Source organism: Urocampus carinirostris, chromosome 3 (assembly GCF_059441175.1).
Source record: "Urocampus carinirostris isolate Australia breed hairy pipefish chromosome 3, RoL_Ucar_1.0, whole genome shotgun sequence".
NCBI classification, from domain to species: Eukaryota; Metazoa; Chordata; class Actinopteri; order Syngnathiformes; family Syngnathidae; genus Urocampus; species Urocampus carinirostris.
The window spans coordinates 43,959,289-43,987,244 of record NC_142351.1 but is presented as its reverse complement, the minus strand read 5'-3'; the positions used below and the strand labels follow the sequence as shown (position 1 = coordinate 43,987,244).

The window sequence follows — 27,956 nt, the reverse complement described above, 5'->3', positions numbered from 1 at the left end:
ACATAAAGCGTAAAATATATCGATTCATTCATAAATGCTGTAAATATGGATTTCCTGGATTAATTTATCTTATTCGCAGCTTTATAAAGGGGCACTGGATTATAAGGAGAACTTTTGAATGTCTAGTTAATCTGGGTTTTTGGGTGGCCTTATAGTCCGGATAATGAGATATTTTAGTTGTTTTGAAGACATTATTTTTGTTACCTTTCTGCTTGTTTTGGTTTCTTGACTTTTGTTCTGAAACATTTGTTTTTGTTAAAATATTTTATCGTTCATATGGTTAAATTATTTTTTACATTGTATTGTTTACACTTTGGTGGGGCAGTGGTTAGCGCGCGTGCGGCACAGTTCTGAGGTCATGGGATCGAACCTTCCTGTGTGGAGTTTGCAGGTTCTCCCCGTGCTTGCTCCGGGCACTCCGGTTTCCTCCCACTTTTCAAAAACATGCATTTCAGGTTAATTGGCCGGTCCAAATTGTCACTAGGTGTGAATGAGCGAGTGAGTTGTCTGTCCCTGTGTGCCCTGGGAATGGCTGGCAACCAGTTCAGGGTGTCCCCTGCCCACTGCCGGAGATAGCTGGGATGCGCTCCAGCACCCCTGCGACCCTATTGAGGATAAATGGTGCAGATAATGGATGGATGGATGTTTACACTATTTGCCTTTGACTTTTTTGAAATATTGTGCTATAGTTGTTCATTTAGTTATATTTGCATTTTTGTTACATTTCTGCTTTTCTGGTTTGACTCTCTTGACTTTTGTTCTGAAACTGTTGTAATAGAAATAAATATATTTATTTATTATTCTGTTAATGTTTTAATTGTAAGAAGTTATTTAATTAAAAACAGAACATTTTAAATCTTATAAAATGTTTGCTGTTTTATCATGATTATAAACTAACTGAAAAGGGATGGGTTCAATTATTCAATGATCATGATATTTCCGGGCAAAAGGTATCGGTATCGGATCATTAGCGATCAATCCTAGCCTGTACTCACTTGGATAGGATCAATACCAGAAATCCATGTATTACTCACCCCTAGCTAATTTGGAACACAGTCTCTATCATTATTATTTCATAGGTTTCATAAATTGTCATACAGTGGAACAAAATGTGTTGAAGAATTAGCTTTTGTCCGGAGAGCAGGTTTGGTGGTTTTGTTTGAATTTTTTCTTAAAATATGTGGTGTGGTTTTCCAGAAAAAAATCCAAATATTTTGCTTTCATGGCTCTTTGAGTCAAAAAGGTTCCCGACCCCTGTACGAAGGGATCACAGTACGTACGCTGCATGCGCACATCACCACATAGTTCCTGCGCAAAAGTCCCGTAACCCCGTCCCTTTGTCCTTTTCTGTCCCACCATTGCCTGGTGTCAGTCCTTCAGGGAAGGGTAAGTCCAAGGGGTCAGTTTGTAGAGCGTCCTGTCCTGTTGCTTCTTGGAAAACGGTGGACTTTGAGGTGTTTTGACAGGTGATCGCTTCGGGCAAACTTCTTCTCGCAGACGATGCACTGGTACGGTTTGACTCCGGAGTGGGAGCGACGGTGTCGGGACAGTTCGTCAGATCGGGAGAACCTGGCGGAATAGGATTTAGATGTTTGATTGCAATTCTTAAAGGGCATTTCTACATAAAACGGTTTTCTGGTTTAATCAACGCACCAATACCTAAACATATCGCTCGCCTCAGGGTTAGTATACCTTTATCATGGCCAAATTCAAGCACTTTTGAATGACTTTCACAGCCAATTCTCACATTTCTCCAGTAACATTAAAAGAAAAAAAATATGGTGTGAATCATGTTTTTGCAGAGCCGCAAATATATCTGCAATTGCCATATGAAATTTTAAATCTTGTATGAGAATTTAACATTACATATGATTTTTTAGATGTTGTGTATATCGCAAACTTATTTGTTTTGGGACGAAACCCTTCCCATTAAGGTGTTGGGTGCAAATGACAATATCATGTCGCTTAGAGTTTCAGTTGCAGGAAACAATTTACAAATGTGAAATGCTACCTTCATTTTTTTCCAGTCCCCGTAATATATGTACATAATCGACACATACTCCTTGCACTAATACACATTTCAGAGTGCCCTGTTTAGGCGTGGCATGCAACTGTCCTTTTGGGCACAACCCATGATGTTTCATAGGACAATGCCAAATAGACTAAATCAGTTGCCATTAATCAAGATGGAATAAAAATGCAACAGCAAAGGGAAACCAACAGTATAGGCCTCATTTTTTAACAGAATTGGTGAAAAACATGGCTACAATTTCAAGCATTTGAAAGCATCCATCCATCCATTATTTGCACCGCTTATCCTCAGTAGGGTCGCGGGGATGCTGGAGCCCATCCCAGCTGTCTTCGCGCAGTGCGCAGGGGACACCCTGAACCGGTTGCCAGCCAATCGCAGGGCACACAGAGACGAACAACTCACTCGCTCATTCATACTTAGGGACAATTTGGACCGGCCAATTAACCTGACATGCATGTTTTTTGAATGTGGGAAGAAACCAGAGCTCCCGGAGGACACCCACGCAAGCACGGGGAGAACTTGAAAACTCCGCACAGGAATGCTGGTAGCTGGATTTGATCCCATGACCTCAGCCGCCCTGCCGCCCCATTTGAAAGCATTTTACCCAAAATTCAAGCATTTTTCAATCATCAACACAACATTAAAATTCAAGTATTTCACCCTATCTAGTGGTAGTAAACCTTACAAACACAACTGGCACCTATTCACTCGCAGCAAGACAGACTCTTTAGAATAAAAACAAAGACAATATGTGTAATAATGTTTATTTTACATACCAAACAAACTATTCTCTTTTTTGAGTTCCTTTCCCACTTGTAGTAATTTTAATGAAATGAAAATGAAATGATCTGCATTTATATAGCGCTTTTCAAGTCAATGACTTCCCAAAGCGCTTTACAATGTGCTCCACATTTGCCAATAGCGGCCTTGCAGCCATGTAACCTGTAAGCTAACCTGCTTATTGGGGGTGTTAGGGGTTCAGTGTCTTACCCAAGGACACTTCGACATGTAACACGGACGAGCCGGGATTCGAACTGGGATCCCTTGATCCCAAGACCAGCGCTCTACCTCCTGAGCTACTGCCGCCCCATAATGTTGTTTATTATGAGTAACAGTATATTTGATTTCTTAGCATACAGACGGCGTACACAACCTGAAATGATCAGAAAATGTATAAAATATTGGGAAAATGTATTAGTTGACAGGTATGATATATATTTTCACATCTGTTTACATCAGCCGAATGCTCCCCTTATTAATAATTGCAATTCCCCTTATTAAGCAGCTAAACCTTACAAAAACCCAGCGACAATATTAGCAATCTACAATGATGTTGATGTATGCTACCATTGGATACAATTAATTCATTTTTAGTCAGATGTTTTTGTTCAATCACTTGAATTAAACATTACAGTCTGCACTTCTATTCTGGTCAAGATATTTCTTTCAAGTCCAATGTGGTTGCATGTAGAACCAAACTTTGTGAGAATTGTGTGTCCGTCCAAATAATTTCTGGTCTAACTGTAAAATGTTGCAAGGGTGTCAAATAGCAATAAAGTGAATTTTACACGATGGTAATGTGAGCATGAAGCTGATTCCATACATGCGAGTTGGGTAGCTTTCTCTGAGGTGCCACCCCATATTTAGCTTCAACACATGAGCGCCGCAAATTCTATTTCTGGCGAGCTCGGTCTCTGGTCATCATGGTCTTGCCACAGCGTGGATATCATGACAGGGGAGCTTTAAGTGGTTGATAGAGTAGCGTCCACATATTTCAGCACAATTTTGCGTGCGTCCATCTACATTTTAGAGAACCAATTAAGATCTCAGAAGTCAGTTACAAGGGTTGAGGCCTAGGAGCTTCCCTAATTTTCTCCCTGGGTGATAATTCGGCGTGGTGTGCAAGCGGTCATTCAGTTATTTCAAGCCATTTCCACCTTCGACTTGCATTACATAACCGGTGTACTCATCATCTTAATGCGCCTACAATAAAAAGCCGATACCTGGCAGAGTTCATAATGTGCGACAAATAAAAATGGAAACGCAAGATCAGAATGTCAAACGATTTATTGGAACAGTGATGGATGTTTTCTGGTAAGGTGTTACTTATGATGCACCGGAGCTGACTTTATAGTTGGCCCCAATCTGCATTCATTTGACACCTTTAAAGCAAATGCACTTAGTGTAATTTAGTGGACCCGAGGGGGTAGAAACACAGTTTGGATTTCCACCAAAATAGGCCTTTAAAGTCGTGTAAAACCTCAAATGTTGAGATATTAGTTTTGGGTACGTTATATTTTCTCTGCGATGAATATTTAAAGTATCTTACATTCAAAACCCTTCTTTTCACAATTTAATGATCAATGTATGAAGGTGGTGTAAAGATTTTTTTTAACTCGCTGACGCTGTTATCTGGCTTGTGTCATCATTGCAGTCTCTGTCAAGCTCCTTATGTTGCGTGTGCAAGTACGTGCATTTCTTACACACGCTCGAATAAACTCTTTTTTATTGCTTGAATTAACTGTTCTTCTTTTATCTTTTGGGGGGTTTGCGTTGTTGTTTGGAGTGTACTTGAAACAGGCTTTTTCTTACTTTCACTATTTTCATGTTACACTGACAAAAAAACTGCGGCGACAAGAATAAAATCACTCTCCAAGTCAGGTTTCACTTAATATGTTTTCAAAGAAATTATTAACATTTTTTAGATACTTCTCAAGGTGCAAAAACTGTTATCCCCTTTAAGGGCTAAGTGAAGGTACTTAATTGGGTGCATTGTAAATGTTTTATTGCCATGTTGTTAAGTTTTAACTGCTTGTACTGTTGTGTGCCAGTGTTGTTTTATCTGCAAATGCTTTTCATTTTGCATAGTGACCCGTTTTTTTCCCAATGAAAGAAACATCTTTCTAATTTAAGAAAAAAATGGTAGAAGTGTGCTCAATTTTAGTTCTTCATTTGTAAAATTATTTTTGCAATACACCATGCCAGGAAGAAAAAAAAAGAAAATTGCACAGGACCCAGAAAGAGAGAAGAAAATCTTCGAGTGGTCTGAAACCCCAATGGATATGGAGTGTCTCTGCCAGGTGTTCGTTTGCACATTCTCAGGTTTGCACAAGCCAGACAAAGAAATTTGAAGGCTTTACTACTTACACCGGTCTTCTATTTTTATATCTATTGTATTATATAGCATAATTAGAGTTATTTTACCCATCTGTCCATTTTCTGCACCGCTTACCTGCTTATTAAGGTAACAGGGGCATTGGAGCCTATCCCCGCCACCTTCAGGCAGTGGGCAGGGGACATCCGGAACTTTTTTTCTAGACAGTTGCGGACACACAGAGACAGACAACCATTTACACCCTCATTCATACCCAGGGACAATTTGGACTCACCAATTAACCTGACATGCATTCTTTTGGAATGGGTGAGGAAAGCGGAATGCATGGAGGAAATAAACACATGCAAACTCGCACAGGGTAGGCCGCTAGCTGAATTTGAAGCCTGGACCTCGGCACAGTGGGGCTATGTGCTAACCCCAAAGCCACAGTGCCGCCCAAGGACACCTATAATGCAAGTATATACAGTAGTTTGCAACTTGTTACTTTCAGAGAAACACGCTACTTTTGGGTGTCAGTAATCTGAAGGGTAACGTAATTACTTTTTAAATAGAGTAACTAGTAACTGTAACTAATTACTTTTTTTCAGTAAGACACCCAACACTGCATGTGACTGACTGCAAGTGCAACCGACCCAGGCTAGTTTGCTGTCGCCTGAAGCCAGGTGGGAAAGACCCCAGCTCCCTGTGACCCTGAACGGGCTATGCAGAATCAAAAAATGGATGCAAGGATATTCTTAACCCACAATTTTGTTTGGACAGATCACGTGGTCATCTGTGCTTTTTAACAGCCTAAGCAAACCTCGTGTAAAGTTTTGCCACCTCTATACTGCCTGCTCCAGGTGCAACTTGCAAGGTCATAGAGTTTAAAACTGAGGGTGACCTAATAGTACTTGAGTCTATTCCCCTTGGGCTATAGCTTGGCCTTGGGACAGTTTTGCACGTAAAATATACGTGGCAAAGTACACACCTTCTGTTAGCTCTAGGCATGCATAAAAAACGACAATAATTGGACCATTTGGAGGAATGCACACATGCTTGCAAAATTGCAGTTAAGCGCCGTTTTGGAATGTGGTAACATTATAGACTATAAAACAGTTTTTTCACTCTGCAAAGTCACAAAACCTCAAAAATGAACTACATCTGAATGAATTTATAAAATAATCATACAACCCATTAAAGATTGAATTTCCACACTTTTCCCACCTAAAGTATGACATGAATGTTGTGGAGGAAGGGGGAAAACAGCAAACTACATTACTATACGCTGAGTTTACGTAACAGAGCATTGCAGGGCTAAGAAACTAACTTACCGTATTTTCCGCACTATAAGGCGCACCTAAAAGCCTTTATTTTTTTCAAAAGCTGACCATGCGCCTTATAATACAGTGCGCCTTATATATGGATCAATATTAAGTCGCAAAGTCTTGCAACTAAGGCAGGCAGCCGCCAACTAGATTTTCCCCCAAGGCAAAGTAGTCCACGGTGTACGCTGGGATTTATAAACCGGCGTTTCATTTCCTAACCAATGTGTCAATCATCATTTGAATCAGTCACTATTGGCTAAAGTTATTCGGAGGTAAAGGGGGCGGATCCTTTTTAACATTTACAGGCTCGCATAGGCTAAAGGGGCGAAACAAAGCCTGCAATTGGCCGAAAAAGATTAATGTGAATCACACGTTGGGTTGCACTACGGCATAGAGAAAACATTTTTTACTATTCTGTATTTGTAAATATTTTATTCTCCTGGATTTACTACACTCACGGCTGTAAGAAGACTATGGTTATGTATCATTATTGAACATGATGGCTGCAAGAGAACTTAGGTGAGCTACGCGGCTTTATATTTTCCCGGTATCTTGTTTTAGAACGATGTTGATGTTTCTGTGATGAGTCTATTTTCAAACTAAATTAAATTCTAAGTGTTCATTGTCATATGCACAGTAAAGAACCCCGTTTCCCTGCACAATAAATTTCTTACTTTGCTGTCCACACAGTTGCCAGCAAAAAATAAAATGGAAACTAAGAAATGTTTGGCATTTCTTGAATCCCAAGACTTTAACCTTCCGAATGATATTTGGAACGAGGCATTTGAGTGATTGGTGACATCGTACCGACACTGTTTCCGTACATGTCTGAGACACGTATTTGCTTCTTTGCAAGCTTTCGGAATGTTAAGGGGGTAGGTAATAAGTTTGACTGAACTATCTGACTGTTTTGTCGACGTTCCCATTGTAGCGCCTTATAATCCGGTGCGCCTTATGTATGGAAAATATAGGACCAAAAACTATTTTTTGGGGGTGCGCCCTATAACCCGGTGCGCCTTATAGTGCGGAAAATACGGTACTTTTCTCTGTAACAGATAATGTACCGCGTTATCAATTAAAGAAATATAGTAAAAAATTGTAACTAAAACGTTACAAAATGGTTCGTTACTCCGCGACTTATTAAAGAACAGTAACACCCGCAGGCACCAGATAGCACCCAAACAACAAAAGAATACCCCGTGGACTGGTTGTAACAATGTGTCTATCTTAACCTCGGGTAATTACAATCTGATAATAACATGGTAATAATATAGTAATAACATGTTATTTTAGAAAGGCATATCAAACTGGTAGTCCTTTGTGCTAATCAACAAAACAAAAACAGGTGTCAGCAAAAAGGTTGGCGAATCCTGCTTAAAAAATACTTTTATCACTGAATCAGATCGGTGAAAGATCTAACTACTGTAGTTGAGAAACCGGAAACATGATATTAAATGTAAGAAAGACAAAAAAAGGAAACATTTAGACATTCTTTAGAGTGACCAAAACCACCTCACTTCCACGGCACTTGATAAATAAAAAGGAATATCTTTGCAACCAACCGATGGTTCCTAATCATAGCAATCCTGACCATATGTAGATTCGAATTTATACCAAGCTTTACGTGATTGCTTTCATTTTATCAGGGCCTGGGCGTCCTTCAACCCTCTGAAGCCTAATATCGACTAGAAGAGCTCCTGCTTGGCCAAAACCATATTTCAACTTCTTTCAGTCTTCACCCTGAAAACCTCATAAACACAAAAGCTTTACTTTGACAGCTTCTATTATTGGAGAATGTCTTCTAAAATAGAAAATCAATTGATCAAAGACATTTGTAGCTAGTACCCCATAGTGCACAGAACCACTTAAGAATGTCTCTGAACAAGGCATACAGGTCACAATAAGACCCTCACGTGGATCAGCGTCATGTCAACAAAGTTGTTCTGGTTCTCCAGTTTGCATTGATGTAAAGGTGTCACAATCCAAAGATAAATCAGTTTGTGTGACCGCCTGGCAACAGCTCTGTTCTCTTCCCTGACCGAGAATGCATCAGCTGACAAACTGCCGATAGGGTGATGGTCCGTCAGGTGTGAATGCGGCCTTACATGTTGTGACAGTAAACTGTTTAGGTTTGAGCTAAGCTATTGAACACTGACCTTAAAAAAGTCCACATGCAGGTTAAAACAGAACTAGCAGTTATGCACAGCAAATATTATATAGCCTGCATGGGTTTGATTGTTTACAAGGCACTGGTCCTCTACTACCACATCTTTACAAGATGATAGCATAGGTAAAGCATGAAGGAAGCGCATGGATGAAAAGAACAGAACTATTTGGCAGGGGGAAAATACGACTCCCTGTGAGTTATATGTAGGAGCCAGGCCAATGAAATATGACTCTTCCCTACACTTGACACATGCGTCTATTCTGAAGTCACTCTTACGAGGACGTCCCACTTCACCTCCAGCTCATGGCGGAGTGTGAGGAGCAGGGAGGGACGAAGGGCTATACATCATGTCAAGTTGCTGATGTCATACAAAGAGCAGTTGTTTTGCAGTTGTTACCACTCCATGGGGTTTACATTTAAGAACAATACAAAAATGGAAAGCTAATAGCTTTCTTTATCATGAAAAAACCTAATCCTCAACAAAAATATGGTTAACGGAAGCACCAAATGCTGAGAGGACGGCAGCGGACAAGAACATCATACAGAAAGTATTTAACACACCCAAGAAGATCGTTGGCTGCTCTCTGCCAGGCCTGGGAGACATTGCTGGCTTGCGATACCACAGTAGAGCCATCAACGTTACAAAAGATGCTACAGAAAATGCTGGTCTCTTCCCCCTGAGATTTAATCTGCAACCTCAGTGGAAATGTTTAAATCTAAGCTTAACACACACTTCTATTCTATAGCATATGAATAACTAATATTTTATGTTGACAATATCTGTATTTCATTTGCCCTCATGTAGGTTTTAGATCAGGGGATGGTGTAATAATTGTCTGTGGTTTGCAATAATCTGTGTTCTGTGCAGCCCTTTGAGACTCTTTGTGATTAATGGCTATACAAATAAACATGACTTGATTTGACTGCAGACTTTTAAAAAGGACTAGCAGGTTCAAAGTCAGTTTCTTCGTCAGGGCCATCACAAACAAGCATGCCAAGTCAAGTCAAGTCATGTTCATTTGTATAACTCTTATTTGGGAATAATTTGTTGCTGCTTAATGCTATTGCACTACTTTTTACTGCACTACTGTTATGATGCACTTTTACTAATATGTAGGTCAGCCTTTAAGCACTACCCTGTAAATATTTTGCCTATATATTCTGACTATGTTTTGTTTTATTTTTCTATTACTTTTTACAAGTTTATTCTGGAGTGCCATATCTAGTCCCATTGCCTACAATGTTTCACGACGTTGATATGATAATGGCAATTCTGTTCTATTCTATTCTATTCTATTCCATTCTTTAGTTGATCAATAGTCATTTGAAAAACGATTTCCATTTGTCTTTAATGTGATTTCAGTTTTCACTGGAAATAAGTCAGTCACGTTCAAACTAATTAGACCAAATACTAAGAACTAATGGTTTTGTATGGTTACACCCCCCAGTCTAAACAAGGTGTGATGAAATTAGGTTATTACCTCCCATTTATGTGTGACTGTTACCAAAAATAAGAAAATGATGACTTTTGTCTATGTTGTGTACATTCCATATGTATGAAGCACTCATGTGAATTTTCCAAATGGAAACGTTTGCATTGCATTTGTGCGCCTGTTCAAGCCCAAGGAGACCTCGTAATACTTCACATATTTGTTCCAACCCTAGGTTACATAACGTGTTTTTTTGCAAGGTGAAGCTACGGTTTACATACACATGGAGAAGAACCTGTTCAAAATAGTTGTTTTTAAAGAGAATGGGACAGGTGTATTTACCATTTGCATGATATACTTAAAAATCACAAGTAGAAAAGGGGAAATTTCATATTTTCACTTTGAGAAAATACTTTGATTTGACTTCTCTAAATGTTAAAAAGAAGCTATGACATTAAGCTTCTATGGATACATTGTAAGTCCTGGCTGTATGTAAAAATTGCACATGAATGTACAACATGAGCAAAAATGTTTTGACTCAATTCTGTATTAATCGTATGTCTCTGTATGTGGGAAGTGTTCACAGACAGTGAGCAAACAAGTGCAATAACTAACGGGGGAAAAGTCTACATCCATCGAAGTTCAAAAGAAACTCTAATCTTATCTGACATTTTGCCCTGGTACAAAAACACACAGATAGTGGCGACACAATCCATTTCAAATCGACACAATTTATAACCCTGTTACCACCCTGATGAATTGACATAGTTGTAAAAAAAAATTCAGCCGTTTCTTATAAAAATCTATCATGTTTCTTAGTTTCTAATCGTCTTCTCTTAAATAGGATAGAGCTTTTGTGGCGTCATCATCGGTCACTACTGGTTACCAAGACTGTAGTGCACTCAACAGACATGTGTATCGCCATACACATATTGGACTATTCCATAGACAATATTACTTATGTTTATGGGGTCACATACTAGAAAAGCCAGGAATTAGCTTACCAACGCTTGGAAAAAGCAGCTTAAAAGTGGTAGGTCACATAAACCTCTGTTTATGTTTAGTTGAGTGAGCAGCATGTCAAAAATGGTCTTCAAATATGGTTTGAAGATCACAATACATTTTAGGGGCAGTGCAAAGGGGATAGTATTTTGCCTGTGTTAGCTAGCAATGTTGGCAGATGCTGAGAATGTCAAGAATACAGAAAGGGGCAAAACTAATAGGATGGCATCACATTGGATTGAAGATAAGTATGACAACTACTTGATCACTGACTGAAGTGAATCGAGTAAAACAGGTAAAATTCATAGAACATGGAGGAGAGAAAAAATGGACAACAATAGTAATAGGTAAAGACACGACTGAAGTAGCTGGGTGGTTAGCGTGAAGCCCCACATGTGGAGTTGGCATGTCTGCGTGGGTTTCCTCCCACATTCCCCAAAACATGCATGTCAGATTGATTGGCCGGTCCTAATTGTCCCTAGGTGTGAATGAGCAAGTGAGTTGTCCTTCTCTGTGTGCCCTGCGACTGGCTGACAACCAGTTCAGGGTGTCCCCTGACCGAAGACAGCTGGAATGGGCTCCAGCACCCCAGCGATTCTACTGAGGATACGCGGTGCAGATACTGGATGGATGAACAATTGAAGTATAAGCCCGAACAATTGTAAAGGTGTATTGTTTTGTTGTGGGGGAGCAAAGCCCTTCTCAAAAAACGGCCTGGAGAGGTATGGGCACCGCCAGGCTGAACTTATCCAAGACACACCTTTTAGGAAGTGGTGCCTTGACGACCCTGGCGGTTAAGGGAAATGTGAAACCTTTTGTCATAATATCATAACTAAAAAAAAAAAAAAATCATTCCACTATTGTTCTAACTTAAACCAGTCTCTAAACATTACTTTGTAAATATGTACGCCTATTTATCCTGACAGTCTTTTATCTTGATGTTCTCTTTAAAGTCTTTATTACATGTTTGCTCTAGAACACCGTGTGTAATCTTGTTGCATACAATTTGTCAAAAAGTTGATATCAATGATCATAAAGACAATTCAATTAAAATCAGCATGCCATAATCTTTCCCTTGGACAGCACCTGCAGGCTATGATGTAATTTTGAAGACACTACAGAAAAAATATTTTGAAAAACTACCTTTACTATCATCAAAATATTGTATGAATGTGAATAAATATTTACGCTTTGCCAACAATTAACCTCCAACTCCAATCCATTCTTCGACAAGTATACGCTTCAACTAAATAGTACGGCTGAAGTGTTTTTTTCCCATTATAGTTTTTGGCTATGATTAAATTGGCATCTAGAGACAGGCATTATTCCTGTCAGAGGTATTATAAGATACTTAGATACAACAGTGGGCAGTTTACTAGTATGGTAGCTATGTATACAGTCCAAAAATACATCTTTCCTGGACGCAAGACTTTACAGAACATAAATATGCCATCTTAAATAGAAAGTGAGTTAACGCCACCGACTAACCTGCTGCTTATTTGTCAACAGATGGGAGCTCTGGATGTTTGCTAGTCTGCGATATAGGTGGGTAGCTAGCATTGTTTGAATTGTGAAAGAACATTGACAGCAACCCTGTGGGATACACTCTAGCCACAAAAGCTTTCAATCGATCTTTTTTTTTCATTTTCAACAGCATTTAAAAGCACAAAAAATAGTAGAGGTGGTCTTTTTCGTCCCACTAATTTGTTTTAAGCATTTTAAATTTGAGTCAATTTCCAACATTGAAAACGTTTTGACGATTTTGTAATGGAATATTTTCTTGATTTGATTACTAATCTCCTAAGGACCAACAAATCTATGTACATTTGAGGTTTGATATGCTATCTTGACTCTAACTGTGCAGTAACCACACTAGAAAGATCAATAGACAGAGTCCAAGGTAACCATTGAGTTCCACAGTATTGCAATTACAAGCTACTTTTGTTAATGTTGTGTATCGTACAATGTTTATAGACTGTAAACAGTAGTTTACCACCATGCCTCATCCTGAACTTATCATTGGACCTGTAATGTGCCTTGAAGGACATCAATTCACTTAGCAGGAAAATTTGTGTGTATTAGAATGTAAATTAAATTTTTATTTTTCTTACCTCCATCCACAACCAGGCCACGTGCATGCGAAAGGCTTTTCTCCAGTGTGCCTTCTGTGATGAGCTTTAAGGTGGCTGCTTTTGGTGTACATCTTATTGCAGCCCGGAAAAGAGCACTTGTGCATTTTAATCAGGTCTGCTACTGCACTTTTCTGGTACCTCTGACCTCCAGCGAGGACTCCTGCTGTCGTTCCACTACCTAATCCACCCTCTTCGAAACCGGTGGGTTTGGCAGCGATAGGCACTGGTGCTATCCGTACAAATTTGGAGGAATTTTTGTTTACAAACGCAATGTTCGCTGGGGAAAGCAGCTGAGGCACCAAAGCAAAGGTTTGTCCCTGGATGTTGACCAGGAGCTGGGCGATCTTGATATCCGACGGGGATTGAGCCTTCTGCGAGGGACCTTCATGTGTTTGGGTGTCTGATACAGTGCAGGGTCTAGATTCTTGTTTGATCTGGATTGGCTGGATCTGTAAAATGACCGGCACACTGGAAGCAGAATTTGTATTTTCCCCTGAGGCTGACGGAGACGTGCAATCTTCCTGTTTGATACCGTCGACTTCACTGAAAGACGAACTTATACAGCTCACGTCTACTGTTGATGAACTGTCCACGTTTGAAGCATTTGGTGTCGGTTTGGTCTCTCTGTTGGAGGACAGTGGAGAACGGGCCTCAGGTACAGTCTGATCCGGGTTTTGCAAGACCTCTCCAGCTATCGCCTTTGCGTTCTCCGGGAAATCCGGCGTCGGCGACAAAGCCTCGTCGCTTCCTTCCTCATCCTTTTCCATCGCGGACACCATGTTCTCTTCCAAGAACTCCTCGATCTCTTCAAGAGTAGGTTGAAAGAGGAGCGCCGCAGGGTCCTGCAGTTCATCCAAGAAAATAGGGAACTCGCAATGGTCCTCCTTGGCTTGGTGCTGGAATAGACCCATCCGCTGATCTCTCTTGGACTCCCAAGCAAGTGCCATGGGTATAAGTGGGGCGGAAGAAGAAGATAAGGAAGGCGGTGAGGTGAGCAATCCTCCATTACTGATGTTGAAGCTTACAGAGTTGGGAATATCCTGGGAGATGAGGAGGTCCAGCAGACTGTCTTGACTGTCCCCTCCTGAAGAGCTCTGGCTCTCATAACTGGAGCTGACTTGAGTGCTGGATTGAGGCGATGAGGAATCTGGGCTGGAGCAAAAAGAGGACCGAGGGCTCGAGGAGACGCTGAGGTCATCATCGGAGTGCCCCGGCGATGAGGACGCCCCTTGGTAGGGGTGATAGAGACACGCATCGGTCACCATGATGCCTCGGGGCATCCCCTCTCTGGCATCGCAACAAAGGCCACTGAGGTCGCGCGTCGAAAAGCTGGAACAGTACTGGAAGGTCTCCTCACCAAGCGGTAAGTGATCCACCATTCCTATTAGGATGAATGGCAGCTGGACTCTGCTCTGCACTCAAGATCAAGTTTGGAGAGCTAAATATCAATGGTATTCATCCTCCTGAGGAAGACAAAAGAATTGGATGAGTTAAGGTGATATTATTTTATGGAGACACAATAATGAAAGAAGTACATGCTGTTGTTTTCCTTCAACTTGAATGGAAGTTGTTACTCATAATGTTGTGACACAGATTATGTCCAATCTTTGCCACCCTCAACCTTGGAGTTAATGTTTTACGAGGGTCTTACAAGCTTCACAGAAATGTGAAATCTAGCGGCCTGAGAGACTGAGCATGACATGGCCTCTGTGTAGCGACTGTATCAAAGAAGTTCAGTGTGTGCATAAATACAAAGCAGGTGGTGTGGCGTACATTGACCATGTGGAATCAGAAGTTCTCATTTTGCAGCTGCTCTAAAGCCAACGAGATTCATGGAAAACACATTTTGCAGCTATATCTCATGCCTGTCAACATCAACCAATTGCTCTACTGATTAATGATTAAAATTCCCCTATTAAGCGATAACAAACCTTACGAACACAACACGGCACCTATTTACACACAGTAATAGAGCCAAAATGGGCAAGACGAGATCGGTCTAACAAAAAAATTGTTTTTTTTAAACTTGTTTTTTTCTGTGCAAATTTCTTATATGGCGTACACAATTTGAAATAAGAAAACATGTAAAAAATACAGGGCAAACTTAAAAGTTGACAGGTATGATATATACTTAAAAAATACCTGTCAAACCTTATGTTTCCCCATATTTTGTATAATTTTTGATCATTTCATATTGTCTTCACCATATAACGATTTTTGTAAGGAAAGAAACATTATTTTTTTTATTCTATTCTTTTCTTCGTTAGACCTATCGAATATTGGCCATTTCCTATCATAGCAAATGTTATCCTCGTTCAAGCATTAACTGCAAGTGGGGCAAAACTAGGACTGATGCTTAAATAATGATTTGTGTTCTTTATTTGGTCTAAAAACACAAGATTTTTTTTTACACCAATTATCTTTGTTTTGTTGTATTCTTCACATTCTGTCTTGCTGGTGTCCGGTTGTGTTTGTAAGGTTTATTATCGCTTAATAAGGGGAACTGAAATCAATCAAAAGGGAAACAATTGGCTCAAGTTGTCCGGTAAAATATATATTTCACATTTTGTATTTTTCATTCCACCAATCCAAACAAAATGACAAAAAAGGCAACATTTTTTACTTGTCTTGAAATTCTAGTGCTCTTCAAATAGAACAGTGAGAGTTTTATGACTGTCAATTAAAAGCAATAACACCTTGCAAATGTAGGGCAGGTCTAAATAAGTGTAAATGCACGCCATCTAGTGTTTAAAGAGCAAACTTACCTTTACAGAGTACTGTACTGTAAACCTTCCTTCAAAATACCGTTCATGCATTTCTGACGATTATTTCCTATCACATTAAAATAAATAGATTTTCATTTTCTACATTAGCCTACTTAATTCGTAAAAAATATACGTCTATCCATCTAATATAGTCAATATTACATTTTAATAGATAAAGTGCTTTATGAAAACAGCGCCAGTAAAAGAAAAAACACAAAACAAATAAAAACAAGAAACATAAACATACTCACTACTTGATGCATTGTCAGCCAAACAAAGCGTGGTGAAATTTGCCCTATAGTAACCTTTAGTCTGCTCCAAGTACTGTACTGTACTCAACAACTACAGAAATGCAGACGCAAAGCTGTTGCTATCGAAACGACTTTGACGTTTTAAAATAAACAAAAGAGTTAAAATAACACCTGTACGTGTGTAAACTCGAGTTTTGCGTGCTCTCAAGCGAGGCGCTTGGCTCACTCTGCGGCAAATCGATGCAGCGTGTACACGACGCGCATTGAAGCGGGTGTGGATTCTCTCTCTCACCTGCTTGTGCCCGGGAAGGACGAGGTTTTTAAACGTCCCCTGAATGCAACGCGGTCTCCCCTAACAAATGTTCCTGAGTGGGTAATGGGGAGATCAGTCCGCGTGTAAGTGCATGGCGCTTTGCTCTCTCTCTCTCTCTCTCTCTCTCTCTCTCTCTCTCTCTCTCTCTCTCTCTCTCTCTCTCTCTCTCTCTCTCTCTCTCTCTCTCTCTCTCTCTCTCTTCTCTCTCTCGCTCCTTCTCCCTCCCTACCCCCCCCCCTCTCTCTCTCTCTCTCTCCCACTCTCTCTCTCTCAGATGTACACGCATGCACACATGTGCTCAAGCTCTAGTGATGTGGCATTCGTGAACGAAAGAACTTTAGGAGCCAACTCTTGGAAGTAATCTAATCAAGAGCCGGTTCTTTAAGGGAGGCTCTCCCCTCCTTGCTATTGGACAATATGCATTTCCCCATGGGTTCCGTGAATTTATCACACGTGAGCGAGGGTAAAAAGCAAAAGTTGGTGGTAATGATTTTGTTTCGGATCTGAGCATATTTATCTATTTGATTGTGTTTCTGTTCGCCAAAAAGGGAGAGGAAGTTTAGATATGACCACTATCTTTCACAGTGAGTCAGGTAGTTTGGCCGAGATGAGAAAATGACAGAAAATGTGACTCAGCACTTTGGGTTTTGCAGATTCAACATTTTTCCCCGGAAAGACATTCCACTCTTCCAGGCCACAACAACATTGAATATTAACACCTTCTTTTACTGACTTTCAGACAGGTTACACCAGATGTAAAAAATGGCCAAAAAAGCTGACTCAGCACTTTTGGTTTGCTGACTTTTTTCATGGAAAGCCCTCTTGCATGGGTTTGACACATGTTGTATTATAGGTGAAAATAGTTTCGTATTTTATTATTATTAATTTTATCTTGCAGATCTGTAAATTCGTGAATTACACAGTTACCTGCCATTTTCAGGAATAGTGTGGTTCACGATTAGCTTTTTCTTTTAAGAAAATGTATGTTGTAGTCTCGTATAGTATTGTTTATTTGTTGTTGCACCGAAAAGTCAATGATTGCAATTCAGAGATTGAGTTGCTTGACTTTATTATTATTATTATTATTTAAAGTTGCTTATTATAAAGAAGTTCAAAGTTTAAATCACTGTTGAGTGACAAAAAATGCAATTATGAATTGCTGGGGTAGTGGAATACAAAAATGAATTGCTTTTGTGCATAATGTTACATTATTATTGGTAAAATATGGATAAAAACTACAAAACAATCTGAAGAGCCATTTGTGATCTGAGTGAGCCGAGCCGAATGATTCAGTTCTCCGAAAAGAGCCGGAATTCCCCTTCACGAGCATGATATCCCTCTCTCGCATTCTCATTGGGTATCCCAGTTCCGTCACGTGATCTGTTTTCCCAGTGTTGTGGGTTTGGCTTGCGAAGGCTCGTCTGTTTCCCGCGCTACCATTGGCTGTTTACTTGTAAGAGGGGGTGGGCGTGCTTAGAGGGGAGAATGGCGTCAATGGAGAGAGTGACGGGGGCTGGGTCATGTGCAAAACACAAACATGAACCTGACACTTTATGTTGTTGCTCTGTTCTCATTTGAATCCCCTTTGAAAAAGGAAAACCTTGACCTCATTCCATTCCTGTTTTAGTCCATGTGAGTCAAATAAAATGAAATAAAGTCCATATTTTACAATTTGGTCATGGCAAAGTGACTCTCAATTCTCTCAGTACACAATGTTCTGGGATGGCCCAATTATGTTTTGTGTTATAATTTTGAAAAGTGACACGTTTAAATTCCATATTGTCTTTATTTTCATCATCATAAAATGCCATTGGAATTTTCTTAGCAACCTTGATGGTGTAGAATGTTTACAAGGGAATTTCAACACAGGAGATAATAAATCATATAGGGAGGTCAACGGTCCTTGTCCTTCCCTGCCAGGGCAGGGACTAGGGGGTAGGCGAGTGACCTTCCTGTCGCAGGACAGGATACAGAAGCGGCTGAAAGATCCTTCCCTTGCCTGCGGCACAGGATACAGAAGCAGCCCAGGTATCCTTGACTCACCGCAGGGACACGATACCGAAGCGGCCAAGGGACTTACTCTTCATCGCCGGGAAAGGAATGTGAAAGCTACCCGTGGGGTACTTTGGTGATTGAGTCATTCTATTGCCGTTTTGCGGGTGGACCCAAACGCAGGGAAGCCAGAAGAGCTGTCATGGACCCCCTCGGAGTGGCACAGAAAGCAAAATGCAGAAGCAAGGATGAAAGCAACAACGGGTTGTTTATCCGGTCCAGGTTCGGTACACAAATGAAACAGAAAAATCGAGGCAACAATATCTTGATCACTAAAGGCGAAAGTCCAAATGTTTGGCAGGCAAAATTCGTAGTCGGGAAAGGAGGCAAGGGTTCGGCACACTGAAAACAAGACGAGGCTAAGACCACGCTAGAACGAGACAAGAAACTGGCAAACGTGCCCCAAAACAGGAGAGCTTAAATAGTGAGCAGGAAAGGTGATTAGGGTGCAATCAGGGCAAGTGACAACGAAGGAGAAAGTGACCAAAAAGGAAAAGGGAAAGCGAGAGGGGGAGAGAGACAAAGCTGACAGCAAGACTGTGACAAGATCGACATCAACATGAAAATGAAACCTTCTGATTTTATAATTGTTATGGTTTAGAAATACTAAACAACACACCACTGTGCATATTTAAATGTTTCCAAACAAATTCAGCCATGCAAGTTTTTGATGGTGAGTGAGCAAACCTCATCAAAACACCTGAGGTCACTTCACTGGCTCTCACTTGTTGCTACAAATTACAGTCTGAGACCTTTTTCATGCTTTACTTTGGCTTTCCCTTCATTTTGAGAGAGCTTGCTTCATGGTTGCACTGCAGTCCAAGTAATTGCTAATACTTGTCTTCGTCATTAAAAAGCGCCAACGTGTCTCAGGAAGCGTCGCCAATGAAAACATTTGAGTTTCAAATGAGTGTTTTTACTGTAATTGCTACCGCAAATCGGACGATCGCAGCTAATTTGGTTTAGGTTGTACGCATGATGGCTTTTGGTCAGATCGCTTTCAAAAAAGTCAGAGTACGTTCTAACCTTAAGTTCACAAGTTATCTTTCTAATGACATGCTTACACCCTTAATACGACCCCATCATTTAGTTGCGGGTAAGTAATATTCATAGTAAACAGTACTACCTTTGTCCACTCATTTGCTTCAAGAAGCTGTACGAAATTGCAAACTCTTTCTTACTCACGACGGCCATCTACTGGCTTTTGTCATCATTGCAGCCCCTGTCAGCTTGTTCACGATGTGCGTGCAAGTACATGCATTTCTTAGAAGTGCTCGAATAAACTCTTCTTTTTCCTCTTTCTTAGGGTTTGTGTTGGTGTTTGGGTTGTACTTTACTTACTTCACCATTTTAATGTTACACTAACAAATTCAAGTTGAGTCAAGTTTTTTTTTGTATAGCTCTTTATCACAAGAAGTCTCAAAGGGCTGTACGGACCACAGACTATAATAACATCATCCCCTGATCTAAGACCGACATGAGTGCAAAGAAAGACCTCAGCATTCAAAATCTATTGGTGACTTCTCTCTCTACTAAAATTTAAACTTGACAGACATGGACAAGAAACATCAGAGAAGTAAAGCTACAGTAACATTGGAAAAATAATCCGTAAAAATGATCAAAACTAATACAATGGGATGATAACAATAATAATAATTCTTAACATTTGCAAAATTATTTACTACTAGAGAACTAAGTTAGAAATATAATTAAACAAGAAAATCATTAAGTGTTTCTTTGGTTTGAACAATTTTATTGACACTAGTAACAGCAAAAAAACAATATGACGTTTTAACAATTTTTTCAACATCAATATGTGTTTTGTCAAATTCCATTAGAGATTTTGGATACAAAAATGATATGTCAATGTCTTGAAGGCTGTGTGCATATTTGTTACCGTTCTTTCTTATGGTGCCAGGAAATAAAAAGGGGTTCTTGTTCCTGCCCGACAAACGAACTGATACCAGATGGTGTGTTCACATCCGCCAATGTCGTCAAACTGGCCTATTATGTAAGGCCCACGTGGACTTAATGAATCAAAGTGATGTCTTCCCTTTGGTGGTTCTTGCAACCAGCCAAAAGTGAAATGGGGAAAATGTGGGTATCTTCGGTGCATTTTTATCATGGCTAAAAGGATCACAGACACAAAATGGCAACACAAGGAATTTTTATACTGACAGTTTCATTTACGCTCTGATTAGCCCCTTTTAAGTGAGTCTCTTGATAAAGACGTAATTCAGATTCTTGGTTTATGCCATTCAAATTTATCATGTCCTCAGATTCTCAAACTGCACAGAAATTTACATAACACGCTTGTTTAGCTGATGACCATTCCTAAAAGCAATTTCTTGGGGCAACTACTCAGCATTTGAAATCCTGTGACCCGAAATCTTGTGACGGGACCACGTGCGCTGTCCAAAATGTCATCGTAAAGGAGAGGCGGGAAAATACTTGGCGCTGTGGGCCACATTGGGTTAAGAAATTTGGTCAAAAGGCTGATCCCGGAGACCCATCCATTAAATATAGTATATATCTTTTCATTTAAGCATCTACATGTTACATTTTTTACATTAAAAAAAATGATTAGTTTCATCAAATTGTTTTTGAATCACTCATAATTAAAGCTAAAAATTATATTAGGTCCCTTTTATAAGCACTAAATTGCATATTTAGTTTTGTAGTATTCTTACAGTTGTAAGTTTAGGTGCTGTTGTGATATTTTTGTAGTATTTTTGCAGTAGTATAGATGTAGTATTTCTGTAGTACTTTTGTAGGATTCCCATCATAGAAATTTTGTAGCATATCTGTAGTGTTTTTGTCGTGTTACTGTAGTTGTATTTATATGTTTTTTCTGTCATAATATTTCTACAGTACTATTTTTCGTAGTATTTCTTTTGAAACATTTCTGTGGTAGCATTTTTTCATAATAGTATTACTGGAGTTGTAATTCAATAGTAATTATATAGTGTTAATATGCTATTCCCATAGTAAAATGTTTGTAGTATTTCAGTATTTTGTTACATTGTTGTTATTGTATCTTGTAGTATTTCTATTATAAGATACCTGTGCCAATATTTTTGTAGTATAGTATTACTTTAGTATTATTTTTATAGTATTTCCATTGTGTTTTATTTTTCTTTTCCGAATGACAGCAAAGTAATATATTAGGTCCCCGTTTCAAGTACTGTGTTTTTTATTTAGTTTTCTTGTATTTTTGTAGTATTTCCGTCGTAGTATTTGTGTCGTAGACACACAAATGGACAACGAAGACAAAGCTAGGAATTTTAGAGATTACAGTTCATTCAGAGTTTCGAACATTAACTGTAAGACTTGTTTTTAAGCCCAAAAAAATGCAGAGACAGAAGTAACCACAAAATGATTACTGTTTTTTATGCAAATATATGATTTTTATTTAAAGGTGGGGTGCATCGTTTGAGGTGTCCTTAAAAAGTTGAAAGTTTTCTCTATTAAGTATGTGTTAACAATGCCCGCCTGAGTTCAATGAGCCCCGCTCTCCACTGCGCCTAACTGCTTTTTTCCTTACTTTTATCAGAGCGTTCGGAGCTGACCACATTATGTTTGAGGAATTGGGGCGGAGGGGATTGCTGGTGAGTGATGTCATGCTTGTCTCTGCAGTTTTTTTTTCTTCCAAAATTCTATTTGTAAAGCATGAAAATGGTGAAAGTAAGAACAGGCCTGGTTCTAGTAGTCCAAACACTAACCCAAACCCCAAGGAAGATATTCGAGCGTGACCAAGAAATACTAGTACTTTTGTACGCACTAAGACTGCAAACATGACTTTCAGCCAGGAGAGTAAGAAAGTTCTAGATTCCTTACAGTTCTTTCAAGTGTTTTTTTTTTTGGTTACAACATTGTTTTATTTCTGTCTGTCTCTCATTTTTCCGTATTGAAAAGGGTGACAAGTTATATTAGCATTTGTTTACGATTAATGGTCTGGCCCGCTGTATTTCATAAGTCAAAATTTAAAGCAAATTCATAAATTGGTCTGTATTCTATCTTTGGTTGTATCGCACCTTGTTTTTTTGGCATACCCCAGGCCTTTTTTTACGATGGTATTGATTGATAGCCTATATCTATGACACAGAACAGCAAAGCGATAACCACAGGAATAGACATGGACAATAATTAACCCCGACAAACATTGACAAGGCTTGTCGCCAGAGACATGAACAGATGCAATATGAATTTATATTATATACAATATTTATATATATATATAATATTTATATATATATATATATATATATATATATATATATATATATAAATATTATATATATATATATATATATTTATTTGTTGTTGTTGTTGTTGTTTTTTTAATTGATGTATACGCATTACTGTTCAATAATTGGGGGCACACAATTTTGTGTTTTCAAATGAAAACTTCACACTTTTAATTAACTGTCTGTGTTCTTTTTCCCATATTAATATTCTTTCTGTTGGGCAGTCACAGATATGGCTTTTTCTTTACCACTATGTCTTCAAGACTAGCATTTCAGAGTCGCCTCCTCACTATAGATGTTGACACCGAACAGTGCTGCCAGTTGAAGACCTATAAGGCATACATTTCTCAAACTAGATACTCCAATGCACTGTTTGTCAACTATTGTGACTTCAGGACACACCATTCCACCCTCATCACATGTTGCGATCAGATTTAAGAAAGAATTTCCTCCTCCAAATTCATCCAATAGACGATTGTGCAGTATAAAGCAGAGATAAAATATATTTACCTTTTTTTCCCCAAAACACAATGACTTCAATTACCATATATAGTCTCATGAAAGCCTACAGTCGCAAACAAGCAACCTGCTGAAAATGCAGAATGAAGAAGAATATAATGGTAAAAAGCTTAAAATATAACATCTTTAAATCATTTTCTGTACTTTCCGGCAGCGCTTCAATGGCAGACACTTGTACATCATTTCGTATTTCGCAATCGTTTCCGTCTTCGACTCAAAGGTTTTTGTGACTGTTTTCCTTCCCCTTCTCACTAACTTTCTTGAGACCCATTGCTGTTGGCAGAAAAAGGAAACAAAACCAAAAAAATCTCTATAACATGAGATCTGGTCCCTTTCAAACACGCTGAATAAAAAGGAAGAAGAGATCAGGCAGGGGATTATCACCATCTACTGTTAAAAAGTGTTACGGACCTGGTGTTTTTTGTTATTCTTAGCAATCGTTTGCTAAGGCAAAGGCCAACGAGCAATTAAAAATGGGTCCGCGACTCACTTGTGAGTCCCAACCCACTAGTTGAGTCTTACTTCACATATACATGAATAATTTCCAGTTATTAAGAGAGGGCTTAGAAGTGCATCGTTGTGTTCAAGTGCTGGGGCTGCCATTACATTTTGCTACATTTCCGATTTAGATTGAATTTATTGGTCCCCGTAGGCAAATTCACTTCCAGCGACTGTAATTGGGAAAACACCGGCATTACATGACAAAAACAGAAAAACGACAATCATATACGAAAGTGGGACAATGAGGACGGACTGAATGGATGGGTCAGCGAGCCTGTTCTTTTGAAGGAAGAAGGAGGAGGGGGTCAGGATTTTCCCGTGGGAAGCCCTCCTGAATCGTTTTGTCCTGTATCCTGGCCCTGATGGTGAATGGATGAAGTATTGGTGTAGTGAGTGAGTGCTATTTTTGACTATTGTGTTGTTCATTAGGTTTGAGAGGTCGGGTAAGGTAGGCCGATGATTTTAGCTGGTGTGTAAGTGATACGTGTGAGTTTGGTCCAGTTCTTGACAGTGAATAGTGAAAAAATACCTGTTGAGCATTTTGTAAGGGATGGCGTGACAATACAGTGGAACCTCGGTTTTTGAACGCCTCTCAGTTCGAACAAATCGGAGTCCGACCAAAAATTTCGAGAAATTCTTGCTTCGCTGTTCGGTCAAACAATCAGAGTTCGAACGCCGGTAATGCGTGAGTGCGTATGCTAAGATGTGATGCTGAGCGGCGCACGGGTGTAGATCGCTCTTTTTGTGACCAACTGTTATCGCGGGCGGACGTGTTTCGTTTTGCTTTCACTTTTAATACAGGTGTACCAAGTGTTTTAGCTCCTAATTATGCCTCCGAAGAAAGTCGGTGCAAGCAGCAAAGTTGCTACAGGTGAAAAAAGAAGAGTAGTGCGTACAAATATTGCATTTAAGAAAGAAATAATAGCAAAATATGAAGAAGGTGTGCTGATCTTGCTAGGGAATACCCCACGGTCCACCTGCGCCTTCTGCTGACCACCACAAAGGTAAGAAATCCTATTCATTATTCTTTTCTTTATCGTTTTTATTTTTTATTTTTACTCGTTCGTGTTAGCGTAATCTTTCGTACGGAAGATTACGATAACGCGAAGGTACAATTAGCCTGGGTTAGCTTTGTTTACGTTAAACATTCAAGTTAAACATTCAGGGTGTTGGAACGGAGCCCAACGTTCAGGGTGTTGGAACGGAGCCACCTTTCCAATGAAGCGCTCGCCACTTGTTGTGGAGACCCGGATGCTAAATGACTTGTAAAAGACCGGATTTTTTTATTTTTACACGTTCATGTTAGCGTAATCTTTCGTATGGAAGATTACGATAACGCGGACGTACAATTAGCCTGGGTTAGCTTGATGTTTACGTTAAACATTCAGGGTAAACATTCAGGGCGTTGGAACGGATTAAAACGATTTACATTATTTTTAATGGGAAAAATGATTTCGGTGATCGAACAAATCGGTTTTCGAACAGGGTTCTGGAACGGATTATGGTCGAGAACCGAGGTTCCACTGTACTAATCAATTCAAAACAACAACAGCTAACATGCTGTCACCTTTATGATTTCTCATTTATCCCAGGACTGTACAGATTCAGCATACGTCAACCACTGTTTACAAACTAGGCGAGGTATGAACGCTTAAGCCAGCTCGGGGGCCAGTGATCCAATTTTTACTGGCTCGCGGCTTCTGTCATGAAATATTACTATGTAGCCCACTTGTAATGTTGACCACTGTATAAAGTTGACTGCGAGGGCCGCTGCTTCCAGGACAAGTGGAAATTTGATTACTTTTTCATCGAAATCTAAAAAAACTCAAGAGACTGTGGCTGTTTTCAAATACTGTTATATCAAGGGTCAGACAAATAATGCAGACTCCAAAAAACTAACTCAAATGAATATGCTACGAAGGCGAGCTACAAGGTCGCAAAGCTGATTGCCAAACCTTTCACAGAAGTTGAATTTATTGAAGACTGTTCAAAAATGCAAGACTGAATAGTCGGCCCTCACACATTTTCAGCTTACCAAATAAGGCCCGCTTTCTGAAAAGTTTGGACACCCCTGGTTTAAGCCATTTATACCAAAAGGGGAACTTTGTAACACACACATTGTTTTCGCCCTGAGCTGGCAGAACTTAAATTATGAACAGTCCGGCCAAAAAGTCCATGAAGTAACCAGGAGAGGAAGGTTGGATTTATGGCTCAGACGGTAGAAAAAATGTGAAACACACTGTGACACACAAAAGCACCATGTGTGAGCTCCAGGCTGTCAAGGGCTGCAGGCGCCTACAGTACACATACAGTGCACACATATACTGAAAGGTTGTTTAAAGTTTGTGTTTGGTGACTACTGCTGCAATACTGAACAAACCATATCGTTATTCCATAAATGTATTGCACCCAATTTCCAAAAATAGCAGCCTAGGTGGTCAGACTAGCCCCGGGATTATATTCGGTCAAAAGGACTGCATCGTTACTAAGGAAACGAAAGGGTCTGTGAAAAATGCGACCACTAGATGTTGCTGTATTGTGTGGTGCAACCGAAAATAAGCGCTAATAGTCCAATGACGAATGCAAACTACGGAGGCTCAAAGTGGCAAAACCGCACCTTTTTTGAAATTGGAAACAATACACATGTGCACGGCGGCACAGCAACAGTTGTCTGTGTGCTCTGTGACTGTCTGATAACCAGTTCAGGGTGTCCCCTGCCCACTTCCCAAAGATGGCTGTGATGGGCTCCAGCACCCCTGCGACCTTCGTGAGGATAAGCGGCGAAGAAAATGGGCGGATGGTTACACATATGCACATACACTTTTCCGTAAAAATATTTCACATCAATGTAGCATTAACATTTAAAAGTGGTGTCGGTAACTTCAGAATTCTCGACTTGCTGATGCCATCTTCTGGCTGAAATATTCACTGCGGCCTCTGTCAAGATGCTTGTTTGGCGAGTGTCTCTACGATGTGTTCAAATGAACTGATTTTTTTCATCTTTTTGAGGTTTGGGTTATCATTTAGAATGTATTTAAAACAGTCATATTCTTAGTTTCACCATTTTCATTCTTTAATGAAAGACGTGAACCGCTCTCCTCCCCACATTCCCTGCACCTCCTATCTTCCGTCCTAGTTTGCTCCGTGGCCGGAACACCAAAGGTATAACTGAGAAAAAAGCAGATAGATGTGGTGAAAAATAAATACATATAAAAGCTCTTTGAACTCAGTTGGGCATCGTTAACACATCCGCGATAGAGAGAATTTTTCATTTTAAACTTTTCAAGGTGACCTCAAACTATGCACCCCACCTTTAGACAAACAGCACAAACGATCCAAATGACTAAAAATATAAATAAACATGCCAGGGAGTATGTAAAAAGTATTTATGTAAATATGTATGTAGTATATAAAAAAAACGTAAAAATTAGCAAAATGATATTAGATAGCACAAATTTGCGCAAGTTTTAAGCATTGTTTTGTTATAACCAAAAAGATTCCTAAAATGAATCGATAAATCATGATATTCAGAATGAGCATATTATCAAAATCTCTATTTAAGGTCGCCAGCATTTTCGTCTGGCATCTTACTGCTAAGCTGGAATCTGCGGCACTTGTTTATGTTCGCTATAGAAAATACAGGGCCATCTTGTGGTCAAATATAACACACTGGGGCTTTACAGTAGGTGACCTAGTTGTTCTTTTAGCACTGTGTCAAGGGGAAAAACAACCTGACAGTAAGTCAGACTTCATTTATTTTTGTCATGCTTCACACGAATCTGCCACTGTAGTGGAGTTAGCTACAAATGTGTGCAGTTACGTAATCGCCTGGCGCCATTCGATTGATAAACCAAATGGAGTCAAACACCACAGTCGATACCCTCGATTGATAAAATCGTGTTATGTAAAATATTCCCCTGCAACGAGCCAAAACAAGTAGATTGTGCTAACAAAAATGAGAAGAGGGAGTATTATAGGTTAATGGAACCAATTTTGATGGTGATGTCCGGGATTTGAAACTTTGTTACTCTGTGCCGCCATCTCCTGACTTAAAATAATTATCACAGCCTCAGTGAGCTCAATCCTTAGGTACGTACATTTCTGAGAAGCGCTTGAATAAACTATA

The 27,956-nt window shown here is 39.6% G+C and overlaps 1 protein-coding gene across 5 annotated transcripts; it reads right to left on the bottom strand.

Moving 5' to 3' along the window:
* Nucleotides 1-626: 626 nt before the first annotated feature.
* klf15 (Kruppel like factor 15) lies at nt 627-16,606 on the bottom strand. 5 transcript variants are annotated; one of them, XM_088330008.1, is made up of 3 exons: nt 16,491-16,606; nt 13,162-14,645; nt 627-1,569 (listed from the first exon to the last, which is right to left on the bottom strand). In XM_088330008.1, exons 2-3 carry the CDS (start codon nt 14,559-14,561, stop codon nt 1,401-1,403), a joined length of 1,569 nt encoding a protein of 522 aa, XP_088186134.1. In that variant the 5' UTR covers nt 14,562-14,645; nt 16,491-16,606; the 3' UTR covers nt 627-1,400. The 5 variants fall into 5 exon arrangements, with proteins under 5 accessions (XP_088186134.1, XP_088186137.1, XP_088186135.1 ...); XM_088330011.1 differs by lacking the exon at nt 16,491-16,606 and adding an exon at nt 16,370-16,477; XM_088330009.1 differs by lacking the exon at nt 16,491-16,606 and adding an exon at nt 16,195-16,472.
* Nucleotides 16,607-27,956: the final 11,350 nt, after the last annotated feature.